Here is a 21041-nt window from a genome sequence, read left to right on the forward strand (position 1 = left end):
ACAGTTCAGGGAACCAATATGAGAATTCTGCCAATTTTTGAGTATATCTTTCAAGGTCTGTGAAGAATTGTGTTGCAGTTTTCATGCAGATTGCATTGAATCTGTGGGTTGCTTCAGTAGGATGTCCATTTTTACAATATTAGACCTACTGATTCATGAGCATGGGAGATCTTTCCATCTTCTGATATCTTCTTCAATTTCTTTCTTTAAAGATGCTTCCCACCACTTCCCTCTCTACTGTGACTCTTTTGTTCCCCCTTTTAGGTGGAATTCAAGCATCCTTGCTTGGGCCTTCTTTCTCGTTTAACTTCTTTGGGTCTGTGTGGTATAACATGGGTATTCTGTACTTTATGGCTGTTTTTAATCATACATTTCACTTGCTAGTGCAGAGTTGTCCTGAGGTATTTTATATATTTTAAGGTTTTTGTAAAAGTGTAGTTTCTGTGCTGTGTTGGATGTCCAGGAACTCACTCTGTAGATTAGGCTAGTCTTAAACTCAAGAGATTTGCTTGCCTTGGCCTCTAGAGTGCTGGGATTAAAAGTGTATGCGGACCACCACCACCTAATGGCCAGGTTTTAATGTAGGCTCTTAGAGCTACATACTTACCTATTAGAACCACCTTCAATGTGTCCTATAAGTTTCTGAATGTTGTGTTTTAGTTTCTATTCAATTCCTGAAAGTCTTTTTATTTCTGTCTTGACCCATATTTTTCCTCAGTAGAGAGTTGTTCAGTTTCCATTACTTTGTAAGATTTCTGTTATTGTTGAGCTACAGATTTAATTCATGATGGTCAGATAGGATGCAGGGTGTTATTTCAATTTTTTTAACCTATTGAGACTTGCTTTTTGTCCAAGTATGTGGTCAGTTTTGGAGAAAGCTCTATGAGATGCTGAGAATTCATTGAAAAGTATATTCTTTTGTATTGGGGAAAATGTTCTCTCAATATCTTTCAGGTCCAGTTGGTTTATCATATCTGTTTGCTCCAGATATTTCTGTTGAGTTTTATGTGAATGACTTGACTAAAGAGTAGGGTATTGAAGTTTCCCACTATCATTGTGAGAGAGTCAATATATGATGTAAAATAGAGTGCCATTTCTTTTATGAAGTCTGTTGCCCTACTGTTTGGTACATAAATATGAAAAATTGCAAAATCTTTATGGATTTTTCCTTTGATTAGTTTGCAGTGACCTTCCCTAAGTCTTCTAATTAGTTTTGGTTTGAGGTCTCTTTCTTCACATATTAAAACTGCTTGCTTCTTAGATACATTGGCTTGGAATATTTTTCCATCCTTTTGACCTGAAATAATGTTTATCTTTTCTGTTAAGATGTGTTTCTTTGATGCAACAAAAGGATGGGTCCTATTTTCATATCTATTCTGTTAGGTTGTATCTTTATATTGAAAAATTGTAGGTCCATGAAAGGCAGCCTTGCTCCTGGTTGTGCTAAGGTTAGAAAGCCTGGTGACCCTGAAGGGATGGCAGACATTTTGCCTGGTTCCCAGACACTAGGCTCCTGACACAGCCCTCCATAGATTTGTGGCAATTAGTCACATAAGGGCAATGCCCCAAGTCCCTCAACAAGTAGAGGACATGACCTGTAATGTAACCTCAAGACAGATCTCCATTTTAATGAGGTACCTAAAGGCCTGGAAGCTTAGCCAATAAACTCCCCTTCCCAGATACTCCTCCCTGCAAAAGGTATTTAACCTCAGACCTGCCCTGAGAACTGGGGTACGGTTTTACTCATCCACTTTCTGTCATGACAATAAATGCCTTAAAACCATGGACTGCCTCTTCACCAGGATCTGAAGTGGGTGCCATAGAGAAGGCCTTCATCTATAGAGCCCCGTCTCTGTGCTCCCAGCTTTGACCACCAAGCCAAGCCAGCCAACAAGCCAAGGAATCCTCCTGCAGGATCCAGCTGGAGCTCTTCCCCCCTCTCCCCTCCCCCACCCTAGGGCCCGGGCTATGTCCAGCCCCAGGGCCCCCACTCCTTTCTCAGTTCTTCTGCACCATCCAGCTGAGCCTGGGTGCCCAAGAGCCTGAGAACCAGCTGGCCCCAGCCTCCCCGAAAGCCTGGGGACCCCCGAGCCAGCTCCTGCTGTCTCTGGGAACTCAGACTGCACTCCCCCACCCCTGAAGCAGTGTCCCTTGGATTGCCCTAGGCCCATACCTGCTTGGAACTGGTGTGGAGTAAGTGCAGTCAAAATTCCTGAGTCCTGCCTCCCCAAGTGGCCCAAGACCTGTGGCAGCACAGACACAGGACCCTATAAACCCTACAAAAATGTAACCATTGATGGTAAGAGTTATTAATTAGCAATGTCTACTGACTTACAATAATTTGTTATTGTATTGTGGATTTTTTTCCCTCTTCTTTGACTTGCTTATCTGATATGGTTCATGCCTTTCTTCTTGGGTATGGTTATCCTCTTTTGATTGAAGTTTTCCACCTAACACTGTCTCATAGCATTAAGTCCAGGCTTCTGTTGTTGTTTCTAACTTAGAGGTTCTTTGAGTATATATTATGATGTTCAGTTTTCGATTTTTAGGGGCTTCTTGTGTGGGCATATGTGTGTTTGCATCTATATGTATTTCCTGGTTGGGGTTTTTTGGGAAGCTCTTTTTTTTAAACTTATTTTATTAGATATGTTCTTCATTTACATTTCAAATGCTATCCCGAATGTCCCCTATACCCTCCCCCTACCCTGCTCCCCTGCCCACTCACTCCCACTTCTTGGCCCTGGCATTCCCCTGTATGGGGCATATAAAGTTTGCAAGACCAAGGGGCATCTCTTCCCAACAATGGCTGACTAGGCCATCGCCTGTTATATATGCGGCTAGAGACAGGAGCTCTGGGAGTACTGATTAGTTCATATTGTTGTTCCACCTATAGGGTTGCAGACCCCTTCAGTTCCTTGGGTAATTTCTCTAGCTCCTCCATTGGGGTCTCTGTGTTCTATCCTATAGATGACTGTGAGCATCCACTTCTGTATTTGCCAGGCATTGGCATAGCCTCACAGAGATAGCTATATCAGTGTCCTTTCAGCAAGATCTTGCTGGCATATGCAATAGTGTCTGCATTTGGTGGCTGGTTATGGGATGGACCCCCGGGGAGACAGTCTCTGGATGGTCCATCCTTTCGTCTTAGCTCCAAACTGTTTCTGCCACTTCGGGAAGCTCTTTTTTTGTTTGGTTGCTTTGTTATTGTTCAATTAGCTTTTTTTTTTTTTAATTTATCTCATTTTACATTATTATTATTCCTAGATACATGTTTTGGGTTGTTTTGTTAATAAGAACTAGAAAGGGGAAGGAGAAACCATAATCAGAATATATTTTATGAAAAAGATCTATTTTCATTAAAAGAAAGAGTATATGGTGTTGAGAAGGAATTGTGGTGGTGAGACCCTAGAGGAATTAGAAGGAAGGGAATCAGAGTGGATTGCATCAAAATACATTAAATGTATGTGTGAGATTCACAAATGATAGAAATAAGAGGACAGAGAAAGAGGGAAACCATGACTGCCATTTTCATAATTCAATGTTAATATTAGGTAACATTTATGGAGTAATCACTGACAAGCAATCAGTGACATCCAATCTTTTGACACTGTGACATGGCAGTGTACTCTACAAATTAGTTGGACCTCATTCACACGAATCCTGGGATCCATGCAGCTGCTAGGCCACAAATGAGATACACAAAACTGACCTTAAATATGCATCTTCTAGTTCAAACCTCATTATAACCAAATAGCTAGTATTAATGATTGTTTCATAATGAAAGAAACTAAATCACAGAGAAATGGGAAGACTTGCCTAGGGGCACAAAGCCAAAAAGTAGAAATTCCAGATTCTAACATAAACTATGTAAATTCAGGATGTGCTGATGCTCTGATGTGCCACCTATAACTTGGTAGACTAACCCAGGAGGGTGTTTTCTGGGGAGGGATAAGTACAGACAATATTTCAGTAGGCTGGCTTTGAACTTGGGATACTCTTGCCTCAGTCTACTGAACATGGCAGCTGAAAATGTGTGCCTACTTGCCCATCTGCCCTGAGCATTATCTGAAACAGGAGCTCTATGTTTACTCTTGAAAGTCATGGGATTTTATAGGCATCATTTTCTTTCCTCTGGAGTACATTCACTTTATAAGCAATAGCAATGCTTTTCTAGTCTATACTGGATTACATAAGACTCTCCTTCTCAATGCTTCTTTGCATCTCCCATTTATTATTCCAATAACTACCTAAATTGGAGACTCTACATTATGGATCGTCTCTGGTCTGGTATTTTGACCAGGTATGTGTCTCAGATCCTGATATGGAAAGGTGTATGTGAGTAATTTAGCACCTGTCTGAAAACTGTGACACACAAGGGAAGGGAGAGGAACTGAACCCAAAGTGCCATGTCAAAGTGCTTCAGAGGCACTTCGGCCTGGACACTTCCCACAGTGCTTGGGACTGTCCCCATCCATGGACAAAAGGTGAAACTTTTCCATGGTGTACTGGCTGGTTTTGTGTGCTAACTTGACACAAGCTGGAGTTATCACAGAGAAAGGAGCCTCACTTGTAGAAATGCCTCTAGCTATAAGGAATTTTCTCAATTAGTGATCAAGAGGGGAGGGCCCATTAGGGGTGATGCCACCCCTGGGCTGGTAGTCTTAGGTTTCATAAGAGAAGAAGCTGAGCAAGCCAGGGGAAGCAAGTCAGTAAGGAACATCCCTCCATGGCCTCTGCATCAGCTCCTGCTTCCTGACCTGCTTGAAACAGTCCTGACTTCCATTAGTGATGAACAGCAATGTGGAAATATAACCTGAATTAAACCCTTTCTTCCCCACCTTACTTCTTGGTCATGATGTTTGTGCAGGAATAGAAACCCTGACTAAGACACATGGTGAAGAGTTTACACAGGGAGATGTAAATTTCTGGTTGTTTTCTGCTGTTAAAACTATAAAATACCTCAAAACATCTTTCTTCTGACTAATGAAAACTAATACCATCATGATTGGTGAGTGGGGTTAAAACACAGAAAAGTGGCAGAAGATCTCCAAAGAGATTGGGAAGAGCACAGTCCCAGGCCACTAGGAGCCCTGACACTTCTTTTATTACAGAAGCAGAAATCCTACTAGGAAGTAGGGTTAGCTATTATATTTTGAAACAAATAACTTTATATGTAATTAACATTTAATTCTGTCCCACGTTCTGTAGTAACTGTGAATGGGGAAAGGCTTTGTTTTAACTTGAAATTGTTTGTAACTGTAATATTAGTGTAAATTGTCAGCTTGTCAGAATCATCTGGAAGATGCCTTGATTGTGTTAATCAGAGTAGGAAAATCTACCAACTGTGGGTGATACCACTCTCTCTGCAGGCATCCTGAGCTAAGTGGGAAAGAGAAACCGAGAGACAACAGCATGCATGCACTTCCTGTTCTCTTGACTTCCCTGCCATGGTGGATGGTGAGCTGGAATTTTAAACTAAAATAAACCCTTTCTCTCTTAAGTTTCTTTTGTCAGAGTATTTTGTCATAGTAACAGGAAAACAAAAATCAAAAACAAACAAACAAACAACAACAAAAACTAAGACAAGGACACCTGAAGCATTGTATAGAGAAAAAGGTTAGCTCAACTGGAAGGAACTGTCATGTTCAACTACTGATGCCTCCTGTTAGCAGTGAAAAGACATAAAATAATCAGGGAGTGATGATGTGCCAAGTGCCTTTAGAACTCCTGAGGAGATCAGTCATGTGCAATGTAACATTAGAATGTTTGGAGAGATCTATCCAGTGCCTGTGCCTACTGCCAGAGATTCCATTGGTCGAAGAAAGAGATCTCACATCTGCATCTGTTAACATCATCCACTTGCAATTACCTATTGTGGCAATTACCATACTGTTGAATTATCATATTATTCCCTAATTGTGCCAGAAATTGTCTTCAGGAATACCTTTAAAAAAATCCTCCGAAGGTAATCATTGAATTTTAATTCCTAGTCTCTCAAAATTTTCTTTCAAACCTGGGTGGTTTTGCTTGTCTCGTTTTCTTGGACCTCATTTACAGTGTTGACTTTAAACAGGCCAATCACTAATGGATCTTCATTTTCCTTGTATGAAAAGACTTAAACTATTATTACACCTTTTGCAGGTAAATCATTGTCACATTTTTATTTTCCTTCACTTCATTTAGCCTGCAAATAGTCACAGTCAGGCTACTGTTGTAAGATATTGTAAGGTAAAAGCTAGAATTCACAGGAAACATCATCAGAATCTATACATTTGCAATCAGTAAGACAAATGTAAAATTTTATTCTGCAATTGTTTGGTGTTTATTGTTATTTTTGTTTTATTCATTTTTGTTTTGTTTTTTTTTTGTTTTTTTGCAAAATTACATTGAGCAATGGTATAACTGCTGGCTATAGTACATTACAAACTGCCATCTTGTGGAGGATGTTACAAGATGTGCAATTGTAAAGTAAACACTGAGCCAAAAATGTATTAAGAACATGATTACGGCTTTTTCCAACATCTGCCTTACATGTGGTGAATTAAAGATTTTCTTCTAGATAATTAAAGATTTTCCTAAAATCACTTTCTCCCAATCACATAGTTATTTCAAACAAAATTGTGTTTTAGCTTGAATAATTCAGATAATTGTCTCCATTCTCAAATTCATTTGACTATAATAGTCTTAACTAAATATTTCGTCACATATCAGAACTTTCCAAGAATAATTTATTATGTAACTGTCTCCATTCTGCCTCCACTCTACCTCTCAATATCTTCATATCACAAGAAAACCAAGTACTAAATTGTTATTAGGTACTAAGTACAACTTAAAAATTAATTTTTTCAGTGATTTTGTAAACACTTCTTGAAAATCTACCAGGAATAAAGAACAAGGCCTGTGACTCTGTCTTTGAAATGAAAGCAAACACAGCCAATCGATATTGCAAGAATATTGATACACTACAGCACCATAGATCGACAAGGCACAAGCAAGTCATTCCTTTACTAGGTATGGAATGATTTAAATGACAAGCATCTCCATAGATTCACGTATTTGAACACATGATCCCCAGTTGTTGGCACGGCTTAAAGGAGTCATGGAACCTTACAAGGTGGAGCATCAGTGGGGCCTTTAAGGTCTTAGCCCCTTGACCTTCTTCCCTTGTGGGGATAAAATCAGATCACCCACCTTCCTGTTCCTGCCACTCTGTCACGCCTCCCTCACATGGAGGATTATAAACCACTGGAACCATGAGTCACAATAAAGTCCCTCTTCCTTAAGTTGCTTTTGGCCATGGTGTTTTATCCCAACAACAGAAAAGTAACTGATACGTGATGTTGATTGACACTGAGCTTCTTTTCAGTAAGTGTGAGCAGATTCGTATAGATAGGCACCACCCAAGTAAATGTCAAAGTACTTTTGTTGATTTTCTTTTGTCTTATTGGCTGATAGTTTTGTACAGGTAAATCATTGCTAAATCTCCATTTTTCTATGAGTAACCCTAAATATATATTCTTACATCATAACCCTTGGAATACTTGTTCCCTCCCCCAACATCTTTTCTCTTAACCCTGACAACAGAAGTTCTGAAGGAGATCCCAAGACACTTCCTGTTCTCAACAACACGGCTTCTCTGATTCCTCAGTGGCAATAGCCAGCAAGTTCTAAATTTTCCAAGATACCATTCAAAGCACAGGCATTGGTATACACTTTGTACCTCCATCCACACAGTACGTCAAATTGTGTTTCATAACACAGGCATCAACCACAGTTCAATCCTCATCAACAGGACAGTTGTCCAGTCCACCAGAACCTCACTCCAGTGTGCCCCTTGGAAATTCAGTCTTTCATGCAGAGACCTCCCTCTTCGTTGCATGCTCCTGTCTCTTTCCATTTCTCTGTAGCCATGAAGAGCTCTCCCTTACTTAGATGTTGTTCTCTACCATCCTCAAAGTTCCAGCATTTCCTAGCATCACATCTCTCTCTCCACCCTCTTCAAAAAACCCCTACTGCTAGAGCCCAGGGTCGAACTCCTCAGCTCTTGCTGAATAAACCTTGTGCAGTTTTGCATCAAGAACAGTTTCTCTCGAGTTATTGGGGCGCTGACTCATCCTGGGTCTCAAGCGAGGGTCTCCCCGGTTTCGGGGGTCTTACATTACCAGTTTTAGAGCTCTGAGATAATTCCCTGTGTGACTGCCCAGCCTCTTCCCTCCGCAGCACTTGGCAGCATATGACGTATGGAGGAAGAGGGGTTCTTTCTGCTGGTGGATTACCTCCATGTGACAAGGCACTTTTTACCTTCTTCACTTACTGTGTAAATTTTCTTTTCAGGAGATGGTCTTGCACTTGTTAGTACCCAGTAACTAATTCTTAGTGGCCAAGAAAGCAGCATTTAGGGAAGCTTTTGTGCCTGTCCACGCTGGCTGCGTTTGTCTACCGCTCCTCCTCCTCCCCCCCCACCCCCATCCTGGAAACCTTTGTCCACTGCCACAGCCCTCACACTAGCAATTATCACTATCCTTACTTGTATTATTATTATCATCATCATCATCATCATCATCATCATTATTATCATTATTATTCTCTACCCTTTTCTAGTGTGGTGGATTGAAAATGCTTGGCCCAGGGAGTGGCCTTATTGAAGTAGGTGTAGCTTATTGGAGAAAATGTGTCACTGTGGGTGTGGGCTTTGAGACCCTCCTCCTAGCTGCCTGGAGGCCAGTCTTTTCCTGTTTACCTTCTGAACAATATGTAAAATGCTCAACTTCTCCAGCACCATGCTTCCTGCCTTGNTGATAATGGACTGAACCTCTGAACTTGTAAGCTCGCTCCAGTTAAATGTTGTCCTTCTAAGATTTGCCGATGTCATGGTGTCTCTTCACAGCAATGGAAACCCTAACTAAGACACCTGTATTCGTTCAGCATGGAATATGCATTTGTCCAAAATGAATGTTTCTCTCTTGGCTCCACATTTTTCCTCAGCTACTGTCCCATTTCTCTGCTCTTCATCTTAAGGAAAGTATTTGAAAGCTCACATGCACACACACACACACACACACACACACACACACACACACACACATGCATGCACGCACGCATACACCAAGTAAAGGACCTTGGTGCTGAATCCTTTTATTGTTCCTGTACTTGACCTGTCTAGGACAACAGTAGAATTATTTTTAAAGATAGACAGATGGACACCCTGCACACCAACAAAAAAGTTAAGATTGGTTGGACTATACTGCATGGTGGAGATGTTGATAATAATTCCTTCATTTTTTCACCTTTTTCCATTTTTTGATACATTCAAATTTTTTATAATAGAATATTGGGGAAATCTGTAAAATCAAGTCATTTCCTAACACTCTGTCAATATCCTTGACTAAGTCTTCCTCTCTCCTCATTACATTTACTGCTGTCACTTCATATGGTTCCCCCAATTGTATTTTTGCATTGTGCAGTTCTTTTCCATTCACATAGAAGCTTTCTGGTTGTTATTTTGTATAAGTCATAGTATGCATTCCCCCCAAACAAATAATCTCACCAAACAGAAGAAACTGTGAAGTCCTTTCTTGTATTTCAGAGGGCTCCTGTAAACTGATTCCTAACTGTATGCCATCGGGTGTGCCCTCCCTCATACCCTCACTTTACAGTCATATTCTAGGGTCTGAGCCATGCTAAACTTCTGCTTCTTTGTGGCTTCTGCTATCTTTGTCTGTACTATTCTATCCAAGCTATATGTCTGGTGTCCACATGTACCATTAGCAATTTACATTCATGGCTGTCCCCACTTCTACCACTCTTTGTCCTTGGCCACCCCCCGATAGCACTCACTATTGATCAAACAGATTTGCTGTTAGTTGGTGTTAGTTTTCTTCCCTAGTCTGTGAGGCTCATGGATTTAAATGTCTTATAAATATTGTCCTCAATCATGTAGTCTTGGCACCTAGACCAATGTATTCAGAATAAGCATTTTCATAGCTACCTGTTCAATAAAAACTTGAACTCAGAAGTGTCTTGACTGTGTTTTGTATTAAATAACTTTTCAAAAATTTTCAAAGTTATGGTTGATTTCAAAACATTTGAAGCTCTTAGGAAATACCTCCTTTTAAGACCTTTTCTGATACGTTATTTAAGTATATCATAGACATCAAGATACTGTTATCAATAAGATGCACTTAATCTCTGCTTTTATGAGGCTTATAACATCATAAAAGGCATTTTTCACTTGACAATATTAGTTAAGGCTATAAAAAGGCATTTAAAAAGTGATTTATTTTTGATGTAGTGCTCCAGACTAAAAGGTAAAAGTTTTGAATCATTTCTATTCTATAATTGTATCTTTAATTTTTCAAACCTTATTTTTGATGATGGTTCTTTAATGCTTTAACCTCCCTTTTAGCCTACCACCCACCAGACGTACTGGGGAAGAAAGAATATGGGGAGGTGGACCTATTTAGAAAGGTTCTTTGGAGTAACTCCCATCTGTGTTATCTGGAAATCGGCAGTTCAGTTCACAGGACAGCAGGCAGCAGCAGCTCAATCCACTTGCAAACACTTCATTCGGTAGAGTTGGAATGGCAAACATAAATCAGCAGCAGAACCTAGCAGAGACAGTGAGGCCTCAACCTCAGCTCAAGTCAGCAGGAGGGGACAGGAGGGACACCAGGAGAAGTTCTCAGCTGTGCCTCTCTCAGGGCAGCAAAGAGCAGGAAAGATGCAAGATCCACAAGTGTTGCAAAGCTAACTCTATAAGCAAGCCAAGCTCAGCCACTGTTACTGTCCATTGAGTCCTTTTTATAAGCCCTCCAAGCATCCCATGTCCTCCACAGGTCTTGCTTCAGCACGTGAGTCTGTCTCAGCTGACATCACTCTGCCAATCAGCCCAAGTTCACAGGAGCAAGAAACTTCAGCACATCACCAGAAGTGTTTTTGGCAAATTTCTCTCAATGGAGTTCCAACAAATGTAACCCAACTACACAAGGTAAGGTGGACCAATACATGTGTTGTTAGCAAGGAATCCTTCATCATGTGTCCTTCCACATGCTTGCTTTAGCAGAACATCCTATCTCCTCCTATGTCTGCTTCAGTAAATGTTCCTTCATGAGTCTACCTTAGTCTTTCACCTGTGTCCATTTCAGCTAAACACTCCTTCACAAGTTTGCCCCAGCAAAACATCATCCAACTGACTCTCCAAAGAACCCTTAAGTTTCCACTTCATATAATAATTCCTGAAGAGCAAATGACTGTTTGGTGTTGTTTTCATTGGGGATTTCCTGTGTTTCATTCTTTTTCTCTTTTGAGGCACAATCTTGTTAATGTGGCCAATACTTGTTTTGAATTCCAGATTCATAAGTAAAACAATGAAATCACAGACTTAAGGCACCATGCCCAAATCTCAAAGATAGCTTTAATATTTGTCAACATGAAAATAATGGAGAGTTTGAAACTTTAAAATTAGGAATATGTTTGTGTATACAGAGCAAAGTAAATCAAGATTTGGTGGGTGCTGATGGGTTGGTCAATATGAAAGCATAAAGGGAAGAAGATGGCCACGAACCTCCTCTATTAAACTCTGCACAGACACAACAGACTATAAGTGGCATAGACACTAATGCAGAGGCCGTGGTACTTGCTTACAGTATAGTTAAAGGAAAAAGACTACCGAAAACAGGTAGTTCAAGGCTTGGTCACCTAGCCTCTCCTATACTACAAGCAAGTTAGTATAGGCAAAGGGTTTTCATAAGACAGAAGCCCAGGGCTTAGACATGAAATCCAGCACCAAGCCCATTCCAGCGATGGTCAAAAGACTATGTCTGCCATCCATCATTGGATCTCAGTGGCTCACAGAGCAGACACTGGAACTGCCCTGAAACTAAGCAAATACTTCTGCCTCAGTGGGGCAGACAAGTGTGACCTTACATTTAGTTAGTGCTACTTGTATCATAGACCCTACCATATCTCTAAGACTGTGGGACACTGAAGCTCAGGTATGACAGAGCTTAACATTGTCCTAGACTACAAAGGTCTGGCACCAAACAGTACCCAAACCTTGAGCAGCATAACATGACTCAAGACCCCTTTTCCTAAGAGTTAGACTGAGAATTAAACACAGAATTTGACACTAGAAATTCCTGCTGGACTGGTGATGTCTAACACTAAGAAGATCCTAATTGCCTATCTTCAGGTCTACTAACAGAGCATCAAAAACAGATCCAAACTCAATGGGAGACATATGGTCTTAGTATGTCAGACTTCCATTCCAGCTAGCAACACCTGCAGTTGGTTGCAGCTCTCTTGAACCACAAGTCCACCACAGGAGCAAAAAGTTGCTAGCAGCGCAGAACCCCGCCCTAATAAAGTGCTATGCTAGTTTGTCTCAGGGTGTGGAACAGCTTGGTGCATTGGTCATAACCATAATCTAGGAGCCTGGGGCTGATATGCCCAAAGTGATTCTGCCCAGAGGCATGCAGACTAACATGCCAGTAAATATAGATGATAAATCTAGAACTATTCTGACCTCAGGAAGAGGTTTGTGGAACAGAGTGCTGAACCAACAGAGCATTTAGGATAAACTTGAGCTTAGACTGTCTGCCAACACTGAAAGTTGTGAAGAAAACTTCACTACAGTGACGATCTTCTGGATTGCACAAGGTGCCTCTATTTTAATACTTCCCATATGAGCTCTTTGCTAAATCAACTTCCCTCATTTTCTGTCCTGGTGGCTTTCCAGTTGAATTCCTACAAATCTCAAGGTAAAGCATGTGGCCTAGGCGTCAGCCAATTCCTATACTGTATTCTGTCTTCCCAAATTAATTAGCAAGGGATGAGCTCATGAGCCAATTACAGTCATGATGATGTTCAGAGATCTTGGGGAGGAAGCTTCTATGGGTCAATCCCCGTTCCCACTCCTCGTTCTTGATTCCCATCATCAACTATCTTTCTTTCTTGCTTTCCTCGTTTCCTTCCTTTGTTCTTTTTTAAGACAGGGTTTCTCTGTATAGCTCTAGTTGACCTAGAATGCACTCTGTAAATCAGGCTGGTCTAGAACTCAGAGATTTTTCCTGCCTCTGTCTCCAAAGTGCTGAGATTAAAGGTATGTGCCAGGACAGATGGCCATCCATCAACTATTTCTAAAGAAGACTGAGCATCTAAGCATCAATCTGTTAATATGAAAACTTGAATTCCTTGTACCTGAAACCCAGTCTGTACATCTGGATATTCCAGGAGCTGCAACCACATATCTCATTTGTTTCAAGATTTCTATGAATTACAACTATAAGAATCCTAACATAGTCTTCAAAAATCTAAGGTCCATGTAAGAAAGAAATTAACTCCTTTATTTATTTTGACTGAAATGCATAAATGGAAATGACATGGCCTCATGCTTCCAAGAGTTGACTACATTTGACCTATTTGATGTATGTTTTCCCCTATAAGTGAAACAGAAAAGCTGAAAATGTAGATGCTACTCAAAGAATATGGCCCTCTCTTTTTCCAAAATGATTATAATTTAGAACAATCCATTTAAAGCAGAATTGTAAAGCAAAAATTTATAGTTTCTAATGCAACAGACTCATCTTTTTCTCCCCTTTAATGTTTGTTTTACAGCTGTGTTATAAAATAGAAGTGTGTAATTAAAATCTTCAAACCCATAATTAAATGCTTGGCTACAGTATAATTGTTGAGTCTTTTGATGATTCTATGGCTAATTATGCCCCTTAGAATTTCCAAATATCACTTCCCCATAAAAATCTGATCATTGTCAGCTTTCAGTCAATACACTTGACTGAACAGAAAATATTGTTTATTTCCACATATAATCTGCAGGCTACATTAAGTCATCACATTTAGCAAAGAGGCAGGAGTAATAAAGCTATAGAAGGAGACATTTAGCAACCACATAATGGTGTGACGTTCAAGGCCTATAATGGAATTTCCAGAAAGTGTTGCTTATTAGAGATTTTAGAGTCTCCCCAATAAGTTATTAGAACTCAAGCTTAGCAAACTACTTCCTAATATTTGAAAGAAAATAAAAGCATATAGAATACAATCATTTAACCATGTGTGTGTGTTTGTGTGTGTGTGTGTGAATGTGTGTATATGTGTGTGTCCTGAGATTTGTCCCTCAACCTGCATACCTTAAATTAGTTTAAACTTACTATGAAAAAAGTCCCATCACATGCCAAGATCATTCTTTCTGCCCTCCACTCACTCTCTGCCCTTACCATCTGAGAGCCTGGACCTATTTCCACCCAAAGCTCATTGACTATTTCTATAAACACACGAGGCAGGACACATTACTCAGTTACCCTTTGGATCATAAATTTATTTCACCATTAAAAAGGCCAAAGACCCAATAAATATTGAGTAGGGTATTCAATCGTACTATTCTCATCCCACGGCATTTTTACAGTTCTGAAAAATGTCTAAGTGGAATGGAATTGAGACAGTATGCTCAGACTTTCAAACTAAGATTTAATAACCAAAAACGGTACATGCTGATCCCAAACACCAGCCCTACCAGTATCACATGGCTGGGAAAGACTAGGTCTCAGGTGCTGAGGCGGGAGGGTGAAGTTGGTGAGGAAGGTGTGTGATATAGAGTATCAAGGTGCAGCTGAGGGAAACAAGGGAGGCAGCTCCACAGAGAGGGGTAGTGTCAGTCTCAAGTGACAGACAATAGCCATCACCATCTGTTGTCCCAGGTCTTGTGGCTGTGATACATAAAGAGAGGAGGGATTTCTATGGCAATTTTTAATCACCCCATGATGAAATCAAGACCTACTTGGCTTGTTATAATGAACTTGGCTTAGTTTGGGAGGTAGAGAGGAGGGGGAGGAAGAAGGGGGGCAGGATCAGTCATGGGAGGAGACAGGAGAGATGTACAGAGGGTCAGGAAATTGAACAGAGGTATGTAGCAATGGGGGATGGGGAACTGGGGTAGCAACCAGAAAGTCCAAGATGCCAGGAAGCAAGAAGCTCCCAGGGCCCAACAGGGATGACATTAGCTGAAACACCAAACAAAGGGAAGAGAGATCCTGTAGAGACCATATCCAGAGGTTAGGCAGGCCCCCAGTTGAGGAATGGGACCACCCATCTCAAAATAATTAACCCAGAATTGCTCCTGTCTAAAGGAAATACATGGATAAAGTATGAGCAGAGACTAAAGGAAAGGCCATCCAGAGACTGACACACCTGGGGATCCATCCCATATACAGACACCAAACCCAGACCCTATTGCTGATGCCATGAAGTGCTTGTTGACAGAAGCCTGGTATAGCTGTCTCCTGAGAAGTGCTGCCAGAGCCTGACAAATACAGATGCGGATGCTTACGGCCGCCACCTATCGGACTGAGCATAGGGACTCCAATGGAGGAGTTAGCAGAAGGACTGAAGGAGCTGAAGAGGTTTGCAACACCATAGGAAGAACAACAATATCAAACAGCTAGACCCCACCCCCCCCAAAGTTCCCACGGACTAAACCACCATCCAAAGAGTATTTACATGGAGAGACCCATGGCTCCAGCTGCATATGTAGCAGAGGATTGCCATATCAATGGGAGGGGAGGTGCCCGTGGTCCTGTGAAGGCTCAATGCCCCAGCACAGGGGAATGCTGGATGGGAGTTGGGGGGGGGGGCACCCTCATAGAACCAAGGGGAAGGAGGAAGGGATAGGGGGGGTGCAGAGGGGAAACTGAGAAAGGGGATAACATTTGAATATAAATAAATAAAATAACCAATAAAAAAAAAGAAAGACTCTTTGGAAACTGTTAGTGGTCTAAGAAACAAGATTTAGAAACAGGTGGGCATGGATTTGAATTAAGTCTATAACTTCCTATTTAAGCAAATGCCCTTGACTATAAATTAAAGACATGGAGCTTTTCCTATTAATTCATTAGGTTATAGCATAGAAAATGACAGTGTCTCTTTTAATGATACCATAGGGATTAGATCATATTAATACATGCCTATCATTATAGTTAATTAATTTCATCATCATTATTGGTAAGGCCTCAGAAAAGTGCCAAACTCTTCTCCACATTAGAGCCAGTTTATGTCTGAGTCAATATAAAGGTTCAAGCAAATGAAGGGAGCTATCCAGCCATAGTATTGAAATAACACATCTGGTCTAATCTAGTGTGTCAGAGGATGTGTGTAGGAGTGTGTCTAAATAGAAGTTTCCACAGCTTATGTCACTACTGAAATGTCAGTCCATGTTTGGTAAAATTCACAAACAACATTACATTGGTCTTCCAAATGGGTCCCTGAAACCAATTCTCTTCTGAGAAAAGTACAGGGACAGGGCCAGAAGTGTTTAATCTGTATGAGCAAGCTACTGTAGTCCATCATTTGAAATGAGTTACCTGTGTTAATTGGCTAGTAAGACATCTAGATTGCATGTTAGAGTCACAACTAGAGCCTATTGAACCGTCAGATACTTTCCATGCTAAAATGTCAACATTGTGGGTGGGCTATCCTGAAGAACCCTCAAGGAAGCAACTGCTGTGTGCTGTCTGATTTCTGTGTGGCACAGTTGCTAGGTACTGGATTTAATACTATAATCTGGAATGTGTTCATTTGGAGCAATATGCATGATTAGGTTGCTTAATTGCATGTTGCAAAGGAAACTGTGACCTTTCCAGTCCCATCCTGGAGGTGGCATTGTGCTTAGGAGGAGGAGAGACAAATGTACATGGGGAATCTCGACAACTATAGTATTTCGTTGTAATTTAAAAGTCATGGGACACTATCCCAGATGTGAGTGGCCATCTACTACATAAATACAATTTTGTAAGACTCAACTGCCTTGAAAAAGAATCCAGTCACTCACAAATATCAAAAATACAGTAGCAACATGAACAAGCCTCTCTTTTTTTTTTAGCCAGTTTGGAAAAGTGATACAACATTAAATTTTTAAAATATGTTATTCTTGCCTAGAGACCCATTAGTCAAAAACAACCCGGCTTAGTGTCATAATCTTTTCATATGGCTTCAAAAATTAAAACAGTATTATAAATCCTGCCATTTACAAAATGTTTCACATTTTAAAACTTCTTTCACATTCTTTGTGGTGTTTGATTATAATGGGAGAGCCATACAAGAGATCAAGCAGTCATGTGACATTTCCACAATTCCACATCTGAAATAGCAAAGCAGATGGGTAAGTAACTTCCAACAGTGACGTCAGACTGTAAACTGAAGCCTTTTGATGCCAAGTCTCTTTCCCCTCTAGGATATTATGAGGCCTGAGGACAAGAACTAATGTTTTGAATTATACATTAATCTCAAAATGCTGGATTTGTTTCTCTACCATATATATAGCCAAGATCCCTAAAAAATGAAATCAAATATCTTAATATCTTTTCTTTAAAAGTACCTTAGGGGTAGGCTGTCTGCCTACACAGAACTGGATGTACTAGAATGGAAACAACTACCTAGAAATTCAATTCAAGTTTAAATTCAATCATGTTCACTTGAAATATCCTAATAATTAAGGCAAAAGTACATTTTGGACTTGATTGAAGAGTATAAATAACTTGTTGGTTTTATTCCTTTGTTTTTAAATATAATCACACATAAACTACCAAGCATTGATCTTCTTTATTCCAATAGACAAATTACCTCCAACACCGTACCCTCTGGGTCCTCAGCTGTTGCTCTGTAAATGATGGTGCCATAGGCAGTGTCCTCTGTGATGTAAAGCTCAGTAACTGCCCAAAAAAGTACAATAAATGTCAGTCTATGGGTCTCACCAATACCAACCCAAAGCACCTCATTCAATTATGTGTGACTAAAGCATAAGAGTGGGTGGAGATGATCAAAATATGTCATGTACAAGTATGACATCTTATAATAAAACCCATTATTATATATAATTAATACATTATAATAAATGTCTTAAAGAACTGTACTGATTCAGTACAGTGATTTCAGTGAAGCTAGTAGTAGCGATAATGAGGATAGACAATGATGTTATCATCTATCATCAGTCATGCATACAGGAAGGAGATTTATCATTTAAATGATGGCAATAGTAAATGATTTCAATACTTATTGATAGATAAGCTCTTAACATCATTGATGGTTTTTGTCATTCTAGTTCTACTGAGATTTAAAAATCACTAACAAGTCCAAGCTTGTAGAGTCACCACATGAACACTGTTTCAACATTTTCTCAAGTTTTCCCTAGTCCCATGTATGTTGAGAGTATGCTAGAAGCTACAACCATGGCCTCACACATGCTAAGAACATGCTCTATCACCGAGCCACATGCCCAGATGCTACATGTTTTAAGACAGTCATAGTAACTTCAAGCTTCAAACTTATATGTCTTTGGGGGAAACTAATAAAGCTGGGAAATGTGAGACCCTTGAATCCAGAAGGGAACATCATACATATTGCTGCTCCATTTGTGAAGAAAGTGGTACTTCTGGATACAAAAGAGGTCTTCAAGGCCTAGTTAGACTATACCCACAGTCTTACATTTTAACACAACCTTTGTGGATTTACCCACAAATAGTCTGACAGCTGTTTGAGAAGTCAAAGGAGCATGATTTGACCTTGAATCTATGTAAGGCCTCATCAAATGTTTGGGGAAAAGAAATAAAAGACATTAACATCTATGGAGCACTGATTGTGTGCACAGATTGTTTGGCACTTTTAAACACTGTATGCATTGTGCTGTATAGCTTTATATTGAGAAAATGTCTCCATAAGTCCTGATGTAGGCAACTTTCTTTATTAGTGATTGATGGGCGAGGACCCGGACAATTGTAGGTAGTTCTATCCCTGGGCTGATGTCGTAGGTTCTATAAGAAAGCAGGATGTGCAAGCCACTAGGAACAAGCCAGTAGGTAGCACCCCTCCATGGCCTCTGCACCAGCTCCTGCCTTCAAGTTCCTGCCCTGCTTGAGATCTTGTCCAGGCTTCCTTCAGCAATAGACTACAAAGCAGAAGGATAAGCCAAATAAATTCTTTCCTCCCCAACTTGCTTTTTGTTCCTTGTGTTTTAACACAGCGATAGTGACCCATCTCAGTTGAAGCGGTGGTTTTGCTAGTCACTTTTCTTCTTGCTATGACTAAATTCCTGACAACAAGCTACATTCGGAGGATGGATTTGTTTGGGCTGATCATTTGGTGGGGCGTAGTCTATTATGCAAAGGAAGGATGGGAGCAGGATGCTCCACTGCAATGGATGTGTGCAAAGAGAACACTTCACCTCCTCACTTCACCATTAACCGGAAACACAGAGTGGTTGGGAAGTAAGCCTTAAGGCCCACCCTGAAGTGTTCTGACTCCTCCAGCAAGGCTCCACCTCCCAAAGGTCCTTCGTGACCTCCAAAACCAGTGCCACAAGCTGGAACCATTGCTGGAGCACATGACTCTCTGGGGAAGAGTTCCCATCTAAGACATAGCAATGAAGGGACTGAGGTTCACACAAAACAAGTAACTCAGTCCAGTTAGTAGCCACACCTACATCTGAACTATTTTGTTTTAGCTGAACACTATGGATTTTTCCACAAGTAAAAATTAAGTATTTGACTTCATAGAATGAGAAAGAAAGTCAAGAGTGAGGCAAAAAGCCACTTACAAGGTGGGAGAAAGAATAACAAAAGATACCTCACCACAGGTCTTGGGAAGCTTCTAGTTTAACAACTAGACACATTTAGGAGATTGATTTTAGTCCACTGTGATAAAACAGATACATGGATCATTTTCAATATTAAGAAAATTACTTCAGTCTATCTTCTGTACAGTGGGACTAAGGGAACAAAAGAACTTCCCCTCCAGTGCTGTGAATGTTAAATAAGCAATCCACTCAAAGATTTCAGAATACCTATACATAATCAGGACCTATACATATCAGCTTGTGTGTGTGTGTGTGAGTGTGAGTGTGTGTGTGTGTGTTTGTGTGTGTGTGTGCATGCACAGGCATGTGTGCATATGTGTGCATGTATGTGTGTGTGCATGTATGCATGGGGGGCATGCATATGTCATAACATGTATGGTGTTCCAGGGACAATTTTCAAGAGTTAGTACTCTACTTTTACTGTAGGTTCCAGGGGTCACCCTCTGGTCTTACAAATCCATTAGCTGCTGAGCCATTATACAAGCCCAAGCGTTGTTTAGTATCAGTCTCCTTTAATCTTCTAGCCAGGGCAACGTGAAAACACATAAGGCATAGAGCACAGGGCCTATGTCTGTGTCCTCAGGACTTCCTTTCCCCCAAAACAGACCGTTGGTACCTTGATTTTTCTGGGCAAGTGACCCAACGAAAGCAGGAGGTTCATTCACATCTTCGATCTGGACAAAAATGGTCTGAGATGCTGTTGCCCCATGGTTGTCTTTGGCATATAGAGTCAAGGAATAGAGTGCTGACACCTCAAAGTCCAGCTCGGGTACTCCAGTGATAATTATCTAAAAATGTTAAAAAAACAAAAGGGCACAATGATGAAGGGTCAAATGGTTGACGTCATATATATAGCAAAGAAGAAAGGATAAAGATATGTATATGTAAAGCCCTAAATAAAACAAAGCATGTCCTTTTTATTGTACAATATTAAACATAGGTCTTCACTTACAGGTATTTTTCATGTTATGATGTCATCTCATAATGGAACTGCTTTTAATACTATTTATAAGTAGTCTATGATATTTTTTACTTGTTTATTTATTTTTTTGGTTTGGGTTTGGTATGAGAACATGTCTCATACTAACTAACCCAGGTAGATCTATTGCTCAATTTGTAGGATAGATTTAAATTCATAACAATCCTTCTGTCATAACATCTCAAGTTCTAGGATTACAACTGTGAGCCACCACACCTGACAATTTGGTTTTGTTTTGAGACATGTACTCCAAGCTTGTTCAAACTCATGATTCTACACTGTCAGCTCTTAGTACTAGGATTAAAGGTATGTACTTCCACTGACTGGTAGTGATGCACGCCAGAGGCAGGCGGATTTCTGAGTTCGTAGCCAGCCTGGTTTACAGAGTGAGTTCCAGGACAGCCAGGGCTGGAAAAACCAAAAAAA

At 40.4% G+C, this 21041-nt stretch overlaps 1 protein-coding gene across 1 annotated transcript in view; it reads right to left on the reverse strand.

Annotated features, from left to right (window-relative positions):
* Nucleotides 1–21041, reverse strand: part of LOC110325179 (cadherin-related family member 3-like) — an 83849-nt gene that overhangs the window by 51459 nt on the left and 11349 nt on the right. Inside the window, exons 3-4 of the mRNA XM_021202923.1 lie at nucleotides 20253–20424; nucleotides 17629–17717 (exon numbers count right to left, since the gene is read on the reverse strand). Coding sequence (XP_021058582.1) covers nucleotides 17629–17717; nucleotides 20253–20424 — 261 coding nt within the window. The remainder of the gene's footprint in view (nucleotides 1–17628; nucleotides 17718–20252; nucleotides 20425–21041) is intronic.

Source organism: Mus pahari, chromosome 8 (genome assembly GCF_900095145.1).
Source record: "Mus pahari chromosome 8, PAHARI_EIJ_v1.1, whole genome shotgun sequence".
NCBI classification, from domain to species: domain Eukaryota; kingdom Metazoa; phylum Chordata; class Mammalia; order Rodentia; family Muridae; genus Mus; species Mus pahari.